This window comes from Opisthocomus hoazin, chromosome 2, assembly GCF_030867145.1.
Source record: "Opisthocomus hoazin isolate bOpiHoa1 chromosome 2, bOpiHoa1.hap1, whole genome shotgun sequence".
Classification (NCBI taxonomy): domain Eukaryota; kingdom Metazoa; phylum Chordata; class Aves; order Opisthocomiformes; family Opisthocomidae; genus Opisthocomus; species Opisthocomus hoazin.
In genome coordinates, this window is record NC_134415.1 from 11,939,177 (window position 1) to 11,960,790 (window position 21,614).

The window sequence follows — 21,614 nt, forward strand, 5'->3', positions numbered from 1 at the left end:
CTTCAACCGTGCCTCTCGGTTCTGAAACTTCAAATACAGTCTCCCATTTACACTGTGAATTTAAACCAGGTTAATGTACAGAGCCTGTTTGTTTAGCTGTCAGTTTGATTACTGTAGATATAAGATACAGATTCAATATTCACTTAGCATGATTTGTAAAATTTTGATAGTTAAACAAATAACTGGCCAAAATGTTATGAAAATTATTTCTGCAACTGCACAAGATCTTCAGTTCAGCAGTGACTTTCTGATACCCTCCATCCCTAAAGCACATTTTATCCCCCTTTTGCACAATCACATCAGGCAGAGGTGACACCATACTGTAGATAATACAATTACTTGTAGATTTTAAAAGAAAAATAATTCAAAAGCATTTCCTGTTGCAACACCCAGAAAAGGAAAAAAACCCCATGTGGTCCCTGAACCACTGCAGCTGACTAGAAGAGGCAGCAGTTTTCCAGACCGAGCTGGCACACGAGCAAACCCACCTCTGGGCGCTGGCGATGCGACTCACCGCAGCCGCAGGCGAGCAGCCCTGCCAGCTCTCCGCGAGGGCTCCCCACGCCAGCAACGCCGCGGCTCTGCTCTGCGCGGCTGCTGGCCGTCACCCCCACTTTATTACCCTTCGGCCTGGGGCGGGGATGCAGCCCGCGCGAGGGTCCACGCCGCAGCAGCCAGACCAACGCAGCAGGGGCCGACAGAGGCACCGCAGGTCGGCAGGTCGTGTCCCTGCATCGGCACCCATCACCCGCTCTGATCTCAATAAAGGCAAAGCTGCAGTCTTGGGAGCAGACACATATTCTGTACTGCTTCAGCCCTCGATGGACAGACAGCCACTCGCATTGCGTATGTGGAGTTTCAAGAGATCAGGACTTCCTGATATTGAATCAATAGTTCAAATTTTCGCAAAGTTTGTTAAAATTACAAATATGAACACATTCTCATCCAGACAGATGGAAGAAGAAAGAGTGGTTTTTTTTTCACAGCAGGAAGACTTAAAGTCACTTAAATGACTGTTCAAACACTAAAAATGCAAAATCCAGAAAATACTCCAGATCTATCTACCAACGGAAAACTGCAGCTAAACCTGGGAAACCTAGAACACCAAAAAATGAGCTAGCTCTGTGAAAGTGTAATCAACCTTAATTATAGCCTTTATCGTCTACCTTTGTGAGCCTCCTTCCCCATCCTCCAATAGGAAAAAAAAAATATCTCCCTTAGAAAGGACATTCATTCAAGAACTCAGCAGTAAGATTTTAACTGCTCTGGCTGGGTAAGTAACTCTGTTAAGCTCCAGCTTGGCCGATCAGAGCATGATTCTTGTGCGTGTTCCATGTTCCATTCTTGTGCAGGGTCCATGTTCCAAGTACTTTGCTGAACTGGGACCTTGAGTGCCAACCAGCAAACATTTGAAGCCAAAACAAAAACCCCAAACAAAAAAAAACCCCATGCCAAAAATGCCCCTAGAACCTAACCCAGAGTGCTGTAATATTCTAAGCCTTGTAAACGCTCCTTCTTTAGAACACTGTCATTAAGAGTTACTCTTTTACACTTCCACATGAAGATTTCTATTAGTCACAGAGAGCACAGCTTTTCCATTCAAACAGCAAAAACCTTACACGGTGCTTTATTATAAACTGATTGTTTTTAAGTTATGCTTCTACATAATTTCTGACTTACATTTTTCAGGCGGCGTTATTGTAATAGTTTGAGCTGTAAATTCTTCATCAAAATACCTGGTGTCTGTCTCAGATGTCACTTGAGGTTTAAAAGGAGGTACAAGCTGAAAGGGACCAAGAAACAAAATGAAATTACTACACCTGCAACCAGCCAAATTACTATCAGAAAAACAAGTTCATCTTTTTGCCTATAGCCCAGATCAAACGAGGAGGGCCGTGGAGAGACAGCCGAGTCTCTAACCTCTAGTAAGAGATAGAAGCCATCAGAGTCAACCCCCAGAATACTAGTTCAGAATCCAGCTAATAGCACTACATGGCTAAATTCCAAGGACCAGTCTCACGTGACTTGCAGATAAATTGAGCTGCCTGGCGATAATTATCTAGACATTCTTCGGGCCATTCTAATTACCTGCAGAGATGTCAGGCAAAGGCACCAAGGTGGTGTCAACAGCTCAGGCAGAAAGGACTACGCAAACAGCACAGGAAGCACAATGCTGCTTTATTTTTTCGCAGGGTTAAGGCCTACATCTGAGCTTACCTTTAGAAGAAATGTGAATGTGAAAATAAATCTGATATTTGAAAAAAGGCCAGTTCACGCTTAAGTGAGTTGCTGGACCTAATCCTGCCTTTCACACTCTGGTGCGGTATTTCCCAAGAGCAAATGACTGGGATTTGCTCTCAGCTTGCAGGCAGGACCTCCTTGCCCCTCTTTTCAGCCAGCCTTGCTATCCACCTTCTCCCCCGGTACAAGCGCCTATGGGCCAAAGATTTTAACTGGAAGGCCTATTCAGCCTGGAATCTCACACTGCACGGTGCCAGACCAAAACCACACAGCGGTTTAGTGCCTGTGACACTGCAAATGGGGCTGGGGGGGTTGCCAGTGTCTTGGTTTGTACCTTGGAGCCCATCGGTGTTATCTCCTCACATGCACTTTAAAATGCACACCCTGAAGATAACGTATCCATTTCCCTTTCCATATAACAGGTTAACTTATGGCTCACTGATATTATCTGATCTTGCATGTGGTTTTCACTAGCTTCACGTTCTCTCTCTCCTCAGCTCCAGAACACCGACACCAAACAGTTCAGGTGTTCGCTTACCGCACAGCAAGGGAAGCCGAACTGCCGTTAGACCCCCTCCCCTCCCCAAGGCCAACGCACTAGACACAATTCACGACACACGGTGTACATTGCAGAAACTCCCATTTTCGATGACAATTTTTTACAATAGCAAAAGTCTTTGTTATTTTATTATGTTTGATGTACAAGACTTTTTTTTTTTCTCCTTACAGCTTCGAGGGATCTGCATGACCTGGTGAATGTTAGCAGGGGCTCTGGAGCTTAGTGCTAAGCAAAGCAGACTACACAATACAGGAACCGAGCCACCCAAATCCCAGAACAGGCTAGCCTGCCCCACGGGGACTAGACTGTGTAAGGACACAGTGCTGCACAGCCAGCCAAAGAAAGCAGGCTTTCAACAAGTTGCTCATCACAGTACATCTCTATCCAGAAAAATCTTAATAGTAATTCCTAATACTCCAGTTTGGGATTAGGCATAAAAGATTAAAATGTAGTAAAGTGCATAAATGGGGCACTTAAACAGCAAGACAGCTGCAAAAAAACCACTAAACACAGGCAGGTGTAGGTGCATGCACTCACTTAAAACCTCTCCATTTTTTATTGCCGTTACAAAGGCACACACAAACTCCCGCTGTTTCCAGATCCAGGTTGAAAACTGCCACCCAGTTCTTGTCGCGTTGTCCCTCTCACACAGGACATACTCCACTGGCAGCGGGTAATGTGAAAGCCACGGTAGCTGGGGAAAGACACCTTCACTGTACTTCGCACTAGGAGAACCACACCAGAATGCTGGGTGGTTCTTCAGACACAGGACCAGATTCTGCTGCCATCCCTCCCAGGACACACCTACAAGTCCTTCAACATTACCCTTTATTCAACAATTTGACTCTTTTCTTCCTGCAGCAGTTTATTTCTCCTTTTGAGAATATACTAAGAGCTCTGTTTTACCTGATCCAAATCTTCAGTAACAGTTTAAGCAATTAATAAGCAAAAATAAACCTATCACTTCCATATACTTAAAAATAGTACAATAAATCTGATCAACACAGTATTTGAAGTAAAGGCTTTGGGCATTGTAGGATAAATGCTTATGGAGCTAACATACATAAACTCCACATCAGAAGAATATTCCAGGTATAAATCCAGTTACATCCAGTGTTTAAAAACCAAGTATTCTGTTTTCTTGTACAAATTCTTGCACCAAGTAACCTACTCTACTCAAGGCCAAGTGACCAGCACTGCACATCCTTCTAAAAGACACTTTCACAGTTCTCAGAAACTGAAGTAAACATTAGATAAATTCAGTATGAAAAAAAATCCATTAGATATCAGTTTATTGTAACGATTTTACCACTTCCCTGATTGGGATCATTTTTCCAGATCGGAAACAGAAAACGCCATTTCACAAGAATTAAAACTTTTCACATGAAAACACAAGCTTAAGAAAAATTTTCTTGTTTCTCCAGTCAAGGACAAGAAGCAATGTCTTTCCAATGGAGCAACACACATCCCCAGCAGAACAAACCACGCTTGCTGTGAAGTAAACCAGAGACCCTTCACGCTACAACTACTACGTGAAGAGAAGGAGCAACCACTCACTCCGCAGTCTTTAACAACTGTGACTTGGGTCAAAGTAGTCAGTGAAAAACTGAAGGGCAGGATAAGATCATGAGATCTAGCAATGTACGGATCTGCAGCTGGAGAGGAAAAAGATCATGCATTACCTGACAAGTTTCTTCCTCAAAAACTTACTGGCTAATTAATGGTTTACTCAGGGGTTTTTTCCTCTTTTTTTTTTGTGTGTCCACTGAAGTGAACAGGCCTCACTACGACTTTCGCTCACCCCCTTGTTCTCTCCATCTATCTGAGATAGTAATGGTTATGAAAAACTCTCCAAAGACTTTATTTTAGGAGAGAAGCACAGTACTCAATGACACTTAAGGAACAAATAATTACAATAATAATTTCAATAATAATTTCAATCAGGTATGAAAAGCACCATTAAAACAAAATCCATCAATCACGGGTAATGGGAGGAAGCTGGTGCTCCAATCTGATGCTCTTTAGCGAGGCTTAATAGAAAACTCTTTATCAGTAACAAGTCAGCTGATGAAACTTCCAGGTACGGCAGAATTTCAGCTGCCTGGGGAAGTGAAAACAAGCAAAACACACTAAGCTCCAGGCTGTAGCCAGAGGGGAGGAACCCGACGCAAGTTTGTGTCACTGGTGTTTTAGGATTCATCCGTCTTCCAGCGGTACCCTTCATCTGCTGGACATTAATAGCAGCTGGAAACCTCAGTGACTGCAGAAACCAGCCATGCAGCCACGTGGCTCTCCGTAAGAGGTTATGCTGGTATTTACACGAGCTATAGCCTCGCATACACCAGCCGTCCCCTACAGCCTACGGAAAAGAGGAAACGGTAGCGGAGACTCAGACGCGCAGGTACAGCTCCACAGAGAGCAGCAGGAAGGCTTCTTCGTTCTCTCCGCACACCTCGCCTCCCTCCCTCCGAGCACCACTTCCAGCAGCACAGCTGTGAGGGCAGCCAGAAGCGGGCATCACTCCTGTCGATCTGCTCTGCCCCACCTACACCAGACTAATTGTGGGTGAAGTCTTGAGGACATCCCACTCCAGACAGACTCCTGATCCGCCACCAAAGGCGCACGCCCTCCTCCCCCAAGTAAATTCCTTCTCTGATCTTAATGTAATTGTTGGGATACTTGCAAGACAGACTCCCAGCTCTCATGGGAGAGCCTCTAAAGTAACCATCGTCAAGAAATGACGAACGGGCACACAGAGCTCAGGCACCTCCTCCAGAAGAAAATGAGAGCAATTCAGTATGGACTCCTTTCCTAACAACCTCTCAGACAAAGCCGAAGCACAGCGTACGGTACAAATGGGGTATACAGAGGGACGTGGTACTTCACCACCACATTCAGGAGATGGGGGACAGAACCACGCAAGACAGATTTTGTAAGCCATGTCACCAACACACCAGGCCACGCTATGGAAACTTGGCAATCGTCTTTCTGGAGGCGTGCCACCTTTGTTCATTAATTGTCGGATTTTATTTAAAAACAGAAAGCAAAATCTCCACAAATTTCAGCTGTAATGAAACCATTAGAAAGACAAACGAGGTGCAACTGCTGCAGAGATAACCACCTGGACTGACACACAGCCTTATTAAGAACTGAGAAGCTTCTCCATATGTCCCAAGGGAGACTGAAGCAGAGGGTCAGTGACAAAGAACAAAACATCCAGCATTACCCACAGCTCCGACAAGCAGAACATGAAGATGCCACTCTATAGCCAGCGGCACTTCAGTTTGGTGCCTCAAGGAGAGAGCTACCACCAAAGCTTCTCCCCCCTTCTGACCTGAGAAGTCAGAAAGTCCAAGAGTAACGTGAACACGGCAAGGCAGACCCAGTAACCTGTGCCCGAAAGGAGTCAGATGAGCTCCTGTTCAGCACAGGCTTTGCCGCACTGTGAGAGAATCGCGCTGCTCGGTCCCGGCTGCCAAGCTTTGGTACGGGACGATTTTCCTCCTCTAGCTGGCTGTGCAAATTCAGGCAGAAGGCACTCGAACCTGACAGGAGACTGCACCTCCAGCACCCGACAATTTGCTCTAAGGGCCAGAAATACAGATTTTCTGTGTTTATGCATTACATACACACATATGCATAAATATGTATGTGTGTGTGTGTACAAATAAAGAAATAAAAGTCTAAACTCCGTGTGAGTTCAGTGGCTGTAAGTGTTGATGTTAAAAAATCCAATTTCACACCAACCTTCTGTCAAGCTGAATCTGCCCCGGCCACTTTCAAGGCTTGATGTTAGAAATGACAGCAGAAGCAGCATAGTGTCTCTATCATCTCCAGTGAGTGGCATTCCATTTGGCATCCACCAAGAGCAGCATGTGAGAAACACCACTGGTCTTCCAGTTCAAGACCTGTGCAACCTGCCACCCGTCTCTCGGGGGAAGGGAAGGGGCAGGTACAGTACCTGACTGTTACAGCCACACTGAGAGGAACAGACAGGCTCCATCCTGCAGCTTGAGCTTTCTCACACCTACTGAACAACTACAGAAATACTTCAGTACGAGAGAAAATATGTAACGCTACTTGCTCAGCGATAATCTGCCAGGAATCATTTGTCTTGGTGTTCTATAGGAAGTGGCTGAAGCTACTTCAAAGTAACTGTGATGCACTCGATCTGCCAAATGAAAAATATGATGCTTAGGAACATCAATTTGATCCTCCTCCTCTTTTTAATTTAAAGGGAATTTTCCTTCCAGTTAACTCAAAATTAGCACTACTGTAAGAATCTCATCCACCAACCAACTGCAGCTGAATAGCACTCTGAGATAAAGTGTGAAAGGAATAAGAGGAGCAGCTACACACCACTCCCACTGCATTACTCATTGAAACAAATCAGGTAACTAGATTATAATCTCAAAACTCCCAAACACACTAATTCCCTACGTATCATATAAATACTAAAGACTGAGCACTGTTATTCAATTGCAGGTTCTATTCATAAGGAGTGACTATTCAACTCTTACTTATGGTTCAACTTCAATACGACATTCCAAGTTGTCCAATTAAAAAAAATCACTGCAGCATCTCAACTTACGTGCCTCTTCTTTATTAACAAATTACAATGTATTAGCTGAATTCTGTTTTTCTCACAGCTTATCTATTTTGAAAATTTTTTATAAAAATAACTACAAAACAGGTATTTCAGTAATGCCTAGTATGATCATCATATGCTGCATTTCATAGATTTCCATCTAGTTTATTATTCAAGTCTGACCAAAACTGTGTCAAATGTTACAGTTCTTTCTTACCATGAAAGTTAATTAAGTATTAGTAATTAAGTGTTCATGATTTGATGTCCAGAAATCAAGCTTTCATTTGTCTTAAACTTTCTTGGAGAACCAAAGCTGCAAAGTTGTGATTTTCAAGAATCAAACAGAAGAGACAGATTAGCCAAATCAGAATGGTGAAAAAATGAATTATACTGTGAGGAGGGAAAGAGGCCACATCACTGAAACACACCTTTGCATGCTCAGCTGGAAGCGTGGAAAACATGTCACAATTCACAAACAGATTTCTCAACTCAAAAAAAAAAAAAAAGTATTTGCATTAACAAACTAGCTAACTTACTAAATGACATTTCAAGTAAACAGTCTATTTTCACATAAACTGAAATTCATTAACCTACAAAATACCACAATAAAATATTTTAAAAGGACACTGGTAAAGCTTGTCTCAAAGTTTTATATTTTTCTGAAGCCTATCTGTTAATACATGTTCCCTCATTTATACGTCTTTCAAGCTGCCATCAAAGCAAATGCTTGGTGACCCTAAAAGCCATGCAGAGATACTAACGACACAAAACCTTCGTTCAGTCTTTCAACATCACATTGTCAACAACAGTATTTTAATTATAAATACATAAGTCCTTTAAAACAACGGTTTTCCTTTCCTAACAATAATTTTCTGCTCTTCTGATACTAGCTCAGTTACCCAAGGCAACAGGAGCGGACAGATGATGTGCTCTGCTAGTCTGTCTGTCCTGCCCTAATGCGTTCTGAACAGCTGGGCGAACGCACCATGCCAGAGAAAAGACGAGGAACACGGACGCTTCCCACAGAACTGCTTAATCTAAGTTTACTGAATGGAAGCGAGACCCCCCCGTCCGTCCCCCCGAAACAAGAGCTTCCACTGAGGGAAAGACGGCAATCGCAGCTGAGCTCCAAGCCGGTCAGTAAGCATTCAGAGAATCAAACACCCTTGGGTGTATTTTCCTCCCTGTAACCTCAAGCAGCTGGGGGAAGGGCTGGTGGCCCACCACTAGCTCTGCCCACATGCTTTAAAGTACCACTGGAAACACAACGAAAAGATCAGACTGGTCAGCAGGTTTCTGATCTTTTTACCACTCATATGGCAACAACACAAAAGCAAGTAGCAAGGGTCACTTCTACAGGCTTTGCTGCACTGCAGATCATTGTACAAAAATAGCACAACTCAAATAACAATGGCCTAAAACCAGATGTTGGTATTTTCCTCTTTCTCTCCTGCCCTTTCCCTTAAAATCTGATACACAAATGTACTTAAACATGCATTTAAGATTATAGTTATGCTGCAGATTTTGCCAGGGCTGAACCCAGGGCTTCAACCACGGGATTTCATAATCTGCTGTTGTTGGGCCGTAAATAAAGCAAAGGCCGTCGGAGCTGACGGGTGAGGAACAGCTTCGTGCAGCTGCCCGACTTCACGCCGAAGGTCGCTGCCTCCGCACGGAGACAGGGGCCTTCACCAGCGCTGCGCCCACGGCAGCGGCACCACCGCAGCCTTCACCGCCGCTGCCACGCGCCCCTGCTCCCTGCCCCGTGCTAACAAATGAGTATGTTAGCACTCCCTAACTTGCTCCAGGAACAACCAGAGGTATTATCAGAAATCAGAAGGAGATACACATATCTGAGCCCAAATTCCTGTATGATTTCTTTCTTCTTTCATCCATATTGCATGCAGGACGAAACCCAGGCTTCACTAAAAGGCCTGGATCTCCTTTGCCATGAGGCTACCCAAGTGATTCGAGATGCAAGCCTGAAGACCTACCTAAATTCCTACCTTTAAATTAATGCCCATGTGGTTTTTATTTGGTGGAAGACCCTAGACAGAACAGCCAACAACTTAAGAATATTTTGCAACCCAAATAAAAATATGCTAAAACATTTCTTCAACCAGTAACAGAGAAATTTCAAAAAGCTTCCTGATTCTAGCTTAAAATAAAACAAATATTTTATTTAGAAGTATATGGGCTTTTGAAGTCTTCAGAGTTTGCCAAACTATTCAATTTCTCATACTCAGGCACAGAGATTAAATCTCATCAGGGCTGAGATGATCACAGGAAGAACCTGGCACGGGCTGCTCCCTTTCATATGCCCTCGTGTTTTTTCTGCCAAAAATGAGTACATCTGATCACAAAAGCTAACTACTATACATTTTTCATTTAAAGGCAACGACCTTCTCTGCTCCGCTGTGTCGTACAACGTTTTATTCTCATTGTGTAGTACCAAATTATTTTAGTTAGCAGTATCAGAGAGCTAGTAATTACAATTGACCATTTGGATCCATTTGACCTGACAGAGCTGCTGTGTGTTGCATGAAATACTCTAAGTTTACAGATACATAATTCTGTCTCTAATCACACCAGTAAAGTGATAACCTAGCAGGTACAGAGATGTACTCAGTCTCTAGCCAAAATGACAAAATTTGAGGTGCAGGAGCATAGCGTGCACCTGTGCAAAACTATCCCCCAACAACTACCTGGAATACACAGCATTTTTTGGTTTCTGTTACTCTGAATGTGAACTCCAGTTCTTTCACTGCTAACAGAAACACATTCCTGAAATGCAGCGAGAAAATTACAGTTTCAGGGTGCATAAACCTCAGGCAAGAATCCTGTGAACTATTTTTACTATGCAAACAATTATATCAACTGTCAACTTCATCAAGTGACCCTACTGCTAAACACTGTACTGCTACCAATACACAGCAGCAGGAGCAAGCACACAATAAATCTATTTGAAAATCAAATTTGTTTGATGCACATTCCTCCTGAGTTATTTCAGAATGCAAAAACCTCAAAAATATTCATATATAAGCATTTTAATCAACATAGCCAAAGTTCGTTAACCTTATCATTACGTTTGAAGTTGATATTTCAGAGCACAGTCTTACACTCCGCATACTTCAGAACTGATCAGACTGTGTGTGCAGAAGGAACACCTGGGTATTTTAACCAACCAGACAAATGGCTTTGCAATAGGAACAAAACTATTTTTTAATTAAACAGCAAAACATACTGTCAGAAGTTATTTTCATGAGTTATTTTTCCATAAAGAATATACTGTGTGCCAATACTGCACAAAAGCAATTCCTATGATCCTTGAAGTTAACTGTTCAACTGAGGAAATTCAACTGATTTTTTTACTGGCAAATTTAGTTTCTCAAAGCAACAGTGGACAGAGTAAACAGTAAATGACTACAATTTCTCCAGTTACAATACTCCAATAAGCCATATCCACCTCTATGAGCATAAAAGCAAAATACCTGCATTTATATATTTCTATAAATTTATATATGTATGTACTTATATCTGCAAAATACCTCCTTTTATTATTTTATATATTTATAGCTTAGAATAAGATCTCAACTGAAAGACATTTGCCATGTTGATTTGGAAAGACTCAAAGTGCATGCTTAAAAATTAAGAGTATATTTTCTTAACCAAATATGATGTCGGACACAGTGTCGAATCGAGAGCTCTGTTTCTAATATAAAATAATGAAGAAATCTTTTTCAACAGAGCAAAAGTAATGTAACAGCTTTTTCTTTCTCACCCACTCCTAGCACACTGCAATCTGATCAATTTTAGTTGGTTTTTTTTGAACTCCAGAAAGGTCCTCAACTTGTATTTTTAGATTTTATCCTCAAAGTGCTTCTCTATAATGTCCTTACATAAGCAACCAGTGGTTGAGCTCTTAAAGTAACATACTTACTCTGATTACTTATTTTAAAGTTTCTTGAAGCGTCATGATACTGCCAGGGAAAAATCACACTTGTATCAAGTAACTTCAGAGTACCATATTTTGTATCATCATGTACAGGCTCTTATTTGAATTCCGGTATTTGTCAGAGAAGTACCATACCAATAATCACACATTTTTAAAATTCCAGTTCAACAACAACTGAAAAAACAGTTTGTATCATTGACATTGTAGCATAAACATATTCTGCTCATTCGTATGTCTCCCATTTTCCTTTTATCCGAACAAAGCAAAAAAAAAAAAAAAGAAAAAGAAAATCTATCTTTTAAAACTACACAGCTCAACTGGCAAATTAACAATGTAAAACAGTTGGGGAAAAAAAAAGACTTTATCAAAATAGAAGGGGTTTATAGCAACAAGTAAATTCTTACACAAGTACTGAGATAAAATCAGCTTCTGTATATAAAACAACTGAAGTCAAATTGAGTTTCACTACTGAGTAAGATAAAATAATTTTCTAAAATCATCCCCAAAGTGTTGATCATTACAGGAACAGGACTGGGTTTAGTGAAAATTGTTCCAACTGAAGTCCCAGTACTCACTTTCTCCACAAGCTGTTTTGGCTCAGTGTTTTAACACTATTTTAATCTTCTTAGATATCTCTTTAAAAATAAGTTTGAAAAAGATTTCTACTTAAACACAAACAATCAGAAAGTAGATTTTTGCTATGAGTCCCTTCCAATCACTTCATTTTCCTATTGCCATAAGACAACTTTTCAACAAAAGGCAGAAATAAAAAGACAATTCAGGATAAGCTTCCATTACATTTTCTCACAGTATCTTGAGTCATACACCTACTTTGCTCTTGAAGGCCCAGGAAGAAAAAAGGAAAGGAAAAGATTTGGACGTTTACACAATAAAAGAAAAATCCTTGCTGAGTTTAGGTTGGTTTGCAAAATTCATTTTTGGTCCACTGACACACTATTACGGAAAACAAAAGATGAAGTAAGTACACCTACTTCAGAATAATTATTCATTTGTATTAACACAAAAAGTTGCAAAGAAAAACATGACTAACTTCAGAGAGCAGCAGTCCTATGACTGCCAGTTGAAACCACCCTGCAGAAGCCAGGTTACTCAATACCATATGAAGCCATACCTTTTTATCATACACATCTTGCCAGTTTACTCCAGCAAAGAAACTATGACGCATGATTTCTTTTGCATCATCTGGGCCTCCACCAAGCCTAAAGAGAGTGGGGAAAAAAATCATATTAAACAAGTGTCACTCTTAAAGGGAGATTAGGTAATTGTAACGGTTGGAAAAGTGACCATTTGCTTTTGACTATCTGGGAACAGTTCTCACCCCTTTAATGTGCAATTCTCTACCTTTTTAATATGAATTCAGGTGATCTTGAGAGAAAATGTGATGGTAGAAGTATCCATGCCACAGTCTATTCTATTTGATTAATCCAACTACAGCATTCGTTACTGTCTGTGATAGGCTTTTTTAATAACTCATTCATGTTAAAAACATACGTAAGTTTCATTGTCTTGAAAGACCAACTCATGTTCTGGCACTACTAAAAACCCAAATGAACCCAACAATGCTGGCATCAAATTTTGCCAAGGAGGTGCCAGGCACTGCATTGGTAATGTCTCACACATCATCTTCACACAGTGTTTGCTGCTGTTGCATCTGGGTGCTGTAACAATTAACCAATTACCATAAAATAGTCTCAATCTGAGTCACTTAGTATAAATTAATAAATTGTAGGCCTGCTGAGAAGGTTATTTAAAGGCCATTGTAAATAACCACACTATTCACTGGGGCCCATAGTGTGCCAAAGCCAGACTCTGGCAAATCACCTTAGGAAGTGAATTCCACCTACTTTGGGTGAACTTGTCCAAGGCGATTTGAGCTCACAGAAGTGGTCACTGCTGCCAAAAGAGGAAGGTCCCCCCCCGCCCATACCTCTCCCCATTCACTTGCATCTACACTATCATTCCCACTGACGACTGTGGACTAAGTCAGCTCACTAACTTGGAAGAAAACTAACCCTGCAATAAGAAAACGAGAAAGAACTGGCTGTTTTTTGTTGCATTAGCAATTCAAATTTGACTCAACAAGTTCAGTGAGCTCCTTTGAGCTGCCGCTGTTGGTGGAGAAAGAACCACGCATCCAGTGAAAGGAACCTCTGCCCCTTTCAACAGCATGTGGGCTTTCAGGACTCCTCAGCTCTCACCTAACTTCTTCCTGAGAGTGGCTGTCCTACTGGTCTAACAGAAAGAAGGTGCAACAGAAAAAAATCTAATTGTAACTGAACAAGCAGCCCACACATGTTAAACATTGACAAGAAGAGTGATGCAAGCAGGCTGCGTTTGATTAAAAGGAACTACTAAAGATACAAAGACAAATTTTAAAAGTAACCTTTTAAGTAAGATAAATTCCTCTCTATAGCGTTTACTGCAAGGAGCAATAATTCCAACCAAGCAAAAATATCTGTCTCGGTATTACCCTGCTGCCCAATTACAAAAATATTCTGGACTACAACCTCAGTCTTGCAGTAGCTGGGTGTAAAGTTATTCTCCTTCCCAAGCTGTATTCCTCTCTATTTCTCAACTACTCACTGTAAAATTCTCTAAAGCTCTGCTAAGCATCCCCATTAGCCTGCTGTCTCCAGACTTCTCTCAGTATCTTCCCAGGCAGCTGCTCAGAGAAAAGCCGAGTTGCAGTTAACCTCTGTGCTCCCACCCTGTTTAGCGTTAGCTAGCACCAGAACTGGAATATGAATAAGCTTGTAAATGTAAGTCTGTAATAAACACCACTGTTGCAAAGATTAATTACAAGAAAGTACCTTTTCAATTGGAAAGGTTAATATATTTCACGGGTCAGATTGTTTGGATGTTAAAATGCTTTAGGAGTTGCTGCAGGAACAAATTTTGACTTTCCATGTCTTTGGTCGGTCGGTCACAGTTTGCTTTTATTGCACACAGCAAACTCCATTGAACGGGCACTGCCGGGCAGCAGCAGAAAGCTGAGCGCTTGTGCCGGGCTGCCTGCAGGCAGGTCCCTCCGAGGGACACGGCAACCAGTCCTGCCCCGAGTGCCAGTGAGCAATGTCAACTGCTGGAAACTTCTTCAGACACGGAGGGTGAAGGAGGCCTAGAGAAGAGGGACAGACAGGCAGAAGAATGCCCGCAGCCCTAAAACAGGCCAAGAGGCTCAGAAGAATCTACAGAACAATCTCCCTGATTTACAGAGACAGATTTGTTTTAGAACCAGAGGGGACTGGGCACTGCCAGTCCAGTGCAGGAGCCACTGGAAAATGTCTCTCCTAGGCAGCAAGCCCAGAGGGAAAAGTCCACCACAAAAAGGCACAAGCAGCAGCTGGGTGATACTTGTTTTCAAACCACTGTGTTTAAATTTCACCCAGATGATTTATTCTTTAACAAGTTGCTAGTTTACACAGTCTAAAATGTGATCTATTTACATGCCCTAGTAACATTTAGCTGTAGCTGTCTATATACATCTTCTGGCATGATCACTTCCAAGAAAAAGCAGTGTAGTTCCCATGGGACGCTACAGCCAACCCAGGGCTAAGCCATACTCTGCAAAACGATTTAGAGCTTTCCCTTTCTTCCAGCACACAATCTAAACCTGAAAAGATCTCTATGCTTGCTGTGAATGATTAAAAAAGTGTTCTCTTCCACATGCTTTTTCCCTTTTTGCTCGTTAAACGCACTTTGTGTATTGTTGCTGTATTGAAAAAGTGGAAATCTGAGACAGTATGGCTGCATATGGCCCTTTCCTGTGACTGACAGGTCCGTCAGCCAGGAAGACCAGGCAGCACTGGCCTATTTTTACATCACCCAGTCTAATATAAGTATTAATTATGCCTGTATACCCAGGTAATTTCTCTTACCGTTTATTTGGATCCTTTATCAGTAGGCCTGATAGTAATGATTTTGCATCTGCAGACAGAGTTCGAGGAAATTTTATGTCCTCCATTAGTATCAGTTCAAATAGTTTCTCATGATCCTGGTTGTAGAACGGTAATCTTCCACACATCATCTCATACATGACAACTCCTAATCCCCACCAGTCCACTGCGCGGCCATAGTCATTATCTTCCAACACCTAAGACAGAAACCAAAGCCAGCTGTAAGACATGCACTCTTTCAGACACGACCATTTCAGTCTGTGGGATGCATCTCTCTGTGAACGTGTTGCCAAGACTTTATTTTCACAGCGTGCTACAAGGACTCCCAGAACCTGGCTCAATACACGCAGCTGCAGTACTGACCCACACACCCCAGCTCACTGAAATTCCAGCCATACTGGGGACCGCACTGCTAAAGGCAAAATAAAAAATTGAGAATGACCTGCTCAGAATTATCACGACTGCCTTTTCCCCTTTCCTATGTCCTCTACCATCCCATTTACAGGGTAGAGAGCTTTAGGAATAGACACTTTGTCTACGGGCACTACTGTCTTGGTTAGCATTCTTCTGGGAGAAGAAGTGAAGCATCTCGCTGCTCAGTCACTTCCTCTCTCCTTACCCCACCTGTAAGAATAAAGCCTCAAATTTAGAAACTTCTTAGCACTCCCATGACAAGCTTAGCTTCTTTATGATCTTTGTTTATATTAGAAGTCCTCTGTGCTTTTCTCCTGGCAGTTTCACTATGTTCCATGAAATACTCCAAACAGCTGAACTGTGCCAATGCAAAGAAATGTAACAATGTTTATATCATACTATACTTATTATGATACTATGTTTATATGATATTATATGATCACAGAAATACACAATTTGTTAACATAATGTCTCCAATGTTGTGTACCTAAAAAGAACCTACCCTGCAGCCCTTCTCCCAGCAGCCCCAGAGAACTGCAATAAGGAATCTAAGCAGTGTGTCTTGACCTTAACACACCTTCAATTGTAGAAAGGCAGACGACATAACAGCAGCATACACTCATAATGAAACCATAAGCAATAAGGAAAATTAAGGCTACTGAATATATACATACATAATTCCAATTTCCGTGAATTTCTAAAAGATCATGCCCTTTCACTCAAAAAAGATTCAGCAGTTAGAAGTTAATAAAAGGTAATACAGTATGTGCCAAACTGCCAATATTTGCTGTAGAAAGATCTATTGAAGAGACAAAAACCTTAAAACAAGAAATTAGACTTAAATAATAAACAATTAGAAAGATCAAACAAATGCAACTAATACAGCTGGACTATATTTGTAAAGAAACAAGGAATTCTTTATAGAGAATTGTTTCTGTATCATTAAAAGGCAGATTCTGAAAGGCAGTACATATGACTGATTGTTTTAAAAAAATCAACAAAGTAATCCGTAGAAAACCAAATCCTTTTTACAACACACAGACACATGCAATCACCACCACAAATAGCTCACCCAGACTCAAACTGTAAGTAGACACAGAGGAACAGTCATTTAGATATATAGTAGTGAAAATCTGGTGATGCGTAGGAAAGCCTTCAGGCTTTGATGAATAAGACAGCCTCTAACAGATCAGAAATAACATTTTCCATGAGTACATTATCCTGTGATTGTCTAAAAAGTGTAAGATGACTTCCAATACTGTTCTCTGAAGCAAGTCCTCGCCCATCTGGGGACACTAAGCGGCCGCGACCCCACCATAGGACACACACACTACCCCAGCCAGCCCTAACGAGGGGTGTCACCTCCTTTATCCACCTCTCCTTTTTCTCCCCCAGTAAACACAACCCTGCTCTGAAGTATCAGGTAGCTGCTATTAGTAGAAACAAAATGCAGTCTGATCCAGTATGGCAGTTTTGACAATCCCACAGCAATTAACGCATTCATATTCCTAGTTTTCACTGTCCTTAAGGATTAGTACTGGAAACATGATGAAAAGGAGTGCATTACAAATCCCTCTTGTGTATATAAGATTAAAAAATCATAAATATTAACACATTAACACATACTATTTACAACTGTGCCAAAACACACAGATTCGTTACATCATTGATATTTCCAAATAGAGGGTGAAATTTTGGAAAGTGTAAAATACAACAAATTATCTGAATAAGTACATATGACAAAACTAACTAAAATAACTCTTGCATTTTAAAATTGTTTTATGAGTTTGAGCATATTGCAAGCTATTTGCTGAAAAACTGTATATGAAATCTGTGACGCTTGCCTTGAAACCACTGTTTCTTCTGCCACAGAATAACAGCATTATATATTTTTCGACCATATCTATTAGCACCATTACTATTTTTCCTATTTGTACAGTGAGCTACTCTTTTCTTCCAAAGCTAGTAAAATATATAAAATTGTGAGGCAGTGGTAGATGCTTTTTACAAGCAAGTTGAGGTGTAGTTTGTATGTGAGATTTATAAAAGAAGGTAACGGGAAGATAAAATGTATCATTCTCTGAACAGGGCAAATCACATGGCCAATAGCTAAACCAAATTGTATCTGGGGCTTTACCTAATTTATGCAGGACTTTACCTAATAATAATAAAAAGTATGAGCAACCTTTTTCTGCATTCCCACAACAGCAACAAAACAGTGGTACAAAGAAAGAGCCAAATGTGATTTTTAACCTCTTTTTACATAAAATCATAAAAAAGCATAAAAGCTGGATTAACTGCCTCCCGAACCCACATATCACCAGCCGGGTTCTCATCCCCAGCTGGCAAAACTGGCAACTCTTTATTTTTGTTTAAATACCTGGTTTTCAGCCAGCCAGACAAGCAAGAGCATCAAAAGGGTTTCATTTAGGCAAAAGGCAAACAGCCTGAAAATAGTGTAAATAAAGCAAAATGCATCTCAACTTATTTTAATATAAATGTAATAAAATTGTGCATAATGCATTCACAGTAAATGCACACAATTATTTTCTTTAAGTCATTTCTACTCCTCATGGTGCTAAGAAACTCCGGGATTTGTAGACTGTGACAAATCAATGGAAGCGCTGGAGTCCAGCAGCTCCTACAACCAAATCCATGCAATTAGGGCAGGCATGAGAACATGTCTATACGCGCTGCCCTAGCATTACCGAATCCTTTCCAAACAATTCCTACATTGGAGGGATTTAATTTTAATTACACTGAACATAGGTCAAGAAAGCTTCAGCTCAGTGCTAAAATGAACATGACACACAGCTGCAGGCTTTGTACCTATGAATAATTCAATCTTTTGCCTACCATGAGGTGGATACCCGCTTTTAGAAATGCCTCCTTAGGCTATGGGGACTGATACTGCTGTCCCTCCAGTATTTGTGGGGTACCCTCCTATATGTGGGGCACCTGCCTGAGCACCTGGCCAGCACAGACACAGTGGAAAGTCTCATCTTTTAGACTTTGTACGCTGCCCTTAAAAGCTGCCTCCACCACCTCCAGCCATTTCTTTCCCCCTGCATAAGGACCCACAAATCTGTCTTTAAGTGCATACACTGTCCTAACAACCCAGTGCCTTCAAGGTCACAGCAGGAAAGGCAGCAGGCCCACGAAAACCATCGCAAAGGGCACAAGCTCAACCACTCTGGTATCTGTTGTACAGTAATCTGTTAATATTTTCTAGGGGTATCACACAGAAGGATCACGTGGAACCCATAAGCTACACTTAGAAAGAGCAGCTACACTGAGTACGTACTCCAGTCAGGTGCGTTTTCATGAAGTACAGACGAAATTACATGCTTTCTTCCACAAAATGTGCTTAAATAGTCAGATCATTCAGGTACATGACTTCCCTTACCTCATCTGCTCCACACAGGTGGCTGCCAAAATCTGCAGCCACCTTGTCGAGACCTAGGTGAGGTTTTAGGCAATGAGGGCTCCAGTGCGATGTGACTTCAGTGCACAGATAACATTTACAGTCACCCATCCCCATTTTACACCTCACACCATCACTGTACCCAAGTGACTTCCCAGTGCTAAGCAGGAGGTAGGCTGACTGCAGTTCAGTCTGGATGATACCACAGATTATGGGAAATAAAACTCAAAAAAACCCAACCTTCATTTTCATGACTTGAGGGAATCTTACTCCATCTTCGTTTAGGGCTCTAGTTCAACAACCGGTTCTTTCCGAGGCAGTGCCAGACTAACTCCCACTCTTGTTTCTGTTCCCTCACCACAGCTCCCCTCACCTTGTGTGGTTTTATGCAACACATCAAAGTTGACCAGTACGAAGAAAAAAAATGGAAAAAAGTTTCCCCCTGGGTTATTTTTCACCTGAATGGAGTTTTCTGACCTAAGCTTCTCCATGCCACGTGAACAGCTGTCGTAGCAGCAGTGAGCACACCGAGGCAGGCAGTGTCAGATGTGGCACTGCTGCAAAAAGCAATGCCTGTCAAACTCTGCCCCAAAGTTACTGCCCCTAACAGCGTAGGAGTCACACGGCCTCTGCCAGTTCTTGCTGCACACACAGGCAGCTCCAACAGCCGTGCTTTTAAGGGGAAGATTAAGGGCCTGATGCTCTTCCCAACTGGTATTTCTCCAGAGCACTCCAACAGTGTAACAGGGCTCCACAGCGGGCACAAACTCATTGCTGCACTGAAAATGCTGCAATTTGCACAGGCATTGATGCTCCTCTAGAACTACACCTACACCTGCAACACCAGGACACAGCCTGGGTTGATATGGCCTCAATGGCCTCAAGTTGCGTCAGGGGAGGTTTAGATTGGATGTTAGGAAAAATTTCTTTCCTGGAAGAGCGGTCAGGCATTGGAACAGGCTGCCCAGGGAGGTGGTGGAGTCACCATCCCTGGAGGTGTTCAAAAAACTTGTACACATGACACTTCAGGACATGGTCTAGCAGGCATGGTGGTGCTGGGTTGACGGTTGGACTTGATGATCTGAGAGGTCTTTTCCAACCTTAATGATTCTATGATTCTGTGATACAGATGCTTTTAAAAAAGCTGCAGAGGTGCTACTGAAGTTTGTGTTTTTCCAGTCTTAGATAAATATGCAAGAGGTTAAGTAACATACACACTTTCTAACAAGGCAGAAACATCAGCCAGGCATCTGTTCCAGGCATATGCAGGTACCTTAGTGCTTTGGGCATGTTTTAAAGGCACTGGACAATATCACAGTTTCAGCTAAGGGAAAGTTATTTATTGACCTTAAAACTTTCATTTATATTGTGGTCAAAAGGCAACCCAACTCCTTTTTAAATTTACTGAGATAGCACGAATAGCCAACCGTACCAAGGGAAAACAAAGTATTCTCTAGTAACTCCACTGTCTCTGCCCACTCTGTGGTTTCTGGAGAGTATTATCGGCAATGACCGAGTATCTGATGGGACAGCGTTTCATACACACAGCAAAGACCATCAAGCCCTACATATCAAATAAAAAACTCAGTTCATAGACTGGACTTTGCCTTTGTGATGTCTGACCACACAAACACACTGCAGTGCTGCTAAGATCACAGTAATTCAATTGTGTTTGACCCTCACACATAAAAATTCATTTTGCTGACAAGTAACTACATATCAGAAAAAAATCTTCTTGTATTCATATTTACTGACAAAAAAGAAACTTTCTAATACTACTCCCCACTGCTGAAAAGGCCAGTGTGTTGGACTTGAAAATATTAATAGAAATTATTAGTACCACCAGAAACTTTCTCCTTCCCAGAAGACAAAATCCATTACAAAGACCTCCTCCTCTACTTCACCCGTGGTAGTAGATTTTAATGTTTAGGTTTCAGTCAATAGATCTCCAGGTGTCTTTTGCTTTAGGTACATCATTCCTTTAAGAGCCCAACCTACAGTCCACAGAATTTGAGGACCGTTTAATTTTTACAGCGAAAACCAGTGAAAAGATATCTTTCATTATATAGGCTCTTCATTCCTTCAGTAGCTAGAGCCAGAAGTTCTCTGGGCTGCAGCAGCTTGAGACATATCTGCAAACTCTTCTTTACAAGGGCTCGGTCAGAGACTTAGGAAGCAGGCAATTAAATGAGTCAGCCAAAGAGAAGTTGACACTAACACATGCAACGATTTTACAAGATTGTGTGAAAATAATTTTTTTTTAGGATGTTAGCCAGCAGTATAACAGGTGACCACAAGTCTGTGACCATCTTAAGTCAGTCGTGTATTTCCCTTTGCCTTCAGTGAAACCTGGATTCACTGATCACAGAATACTGGACAAGGCCTGACTGCCTCAGGCACATACCGAGCCTAATGGAGAAAATCCCTTAGTTCTGTTTTTCCTGCATTCTCTTGAAACAAAATATCCCTGATGAGCAGCCTCTGGAAGACTTTTGGTTACACAGCAGAAATTCACA

The 21,614-nt window shown here is 41.6% G+C and overlaps 1 protein-coding gene across 5 annotated transcripts in view; it reads right to left on the minus strand.

The window, feature by feature from the left end:
* Positions 1-21,614, minus strand: part of AKT3 (AKT serine/threonine kinase 3) — a 167,090-nt gene that overhangs the window by 7,130 nt on the left and 138,346 nt on the right. For all 5 annotated transcript variants that reach the window (XM_075412630.1, XM_075412629.1, XM_075412632.1 and 2 more), the window contains 3 exons: positions 15,243-15,457; positions 12,476-12,563; positions 1,681-1,783 (listed from right to left, as the gene is read on the minus strand). In XM_075412630.1, the coding sequence (XP_075268745.1) occupies positions 1,681-1,783; positions 12,476-12,563; positions 15,243-15,457 (406 nt within the window). The remainder of the gene's footprint in view (positions 1-1,680; positions 1,784-12,475; positions 12,564-15,242; positions 15,458-21,614) is intronic.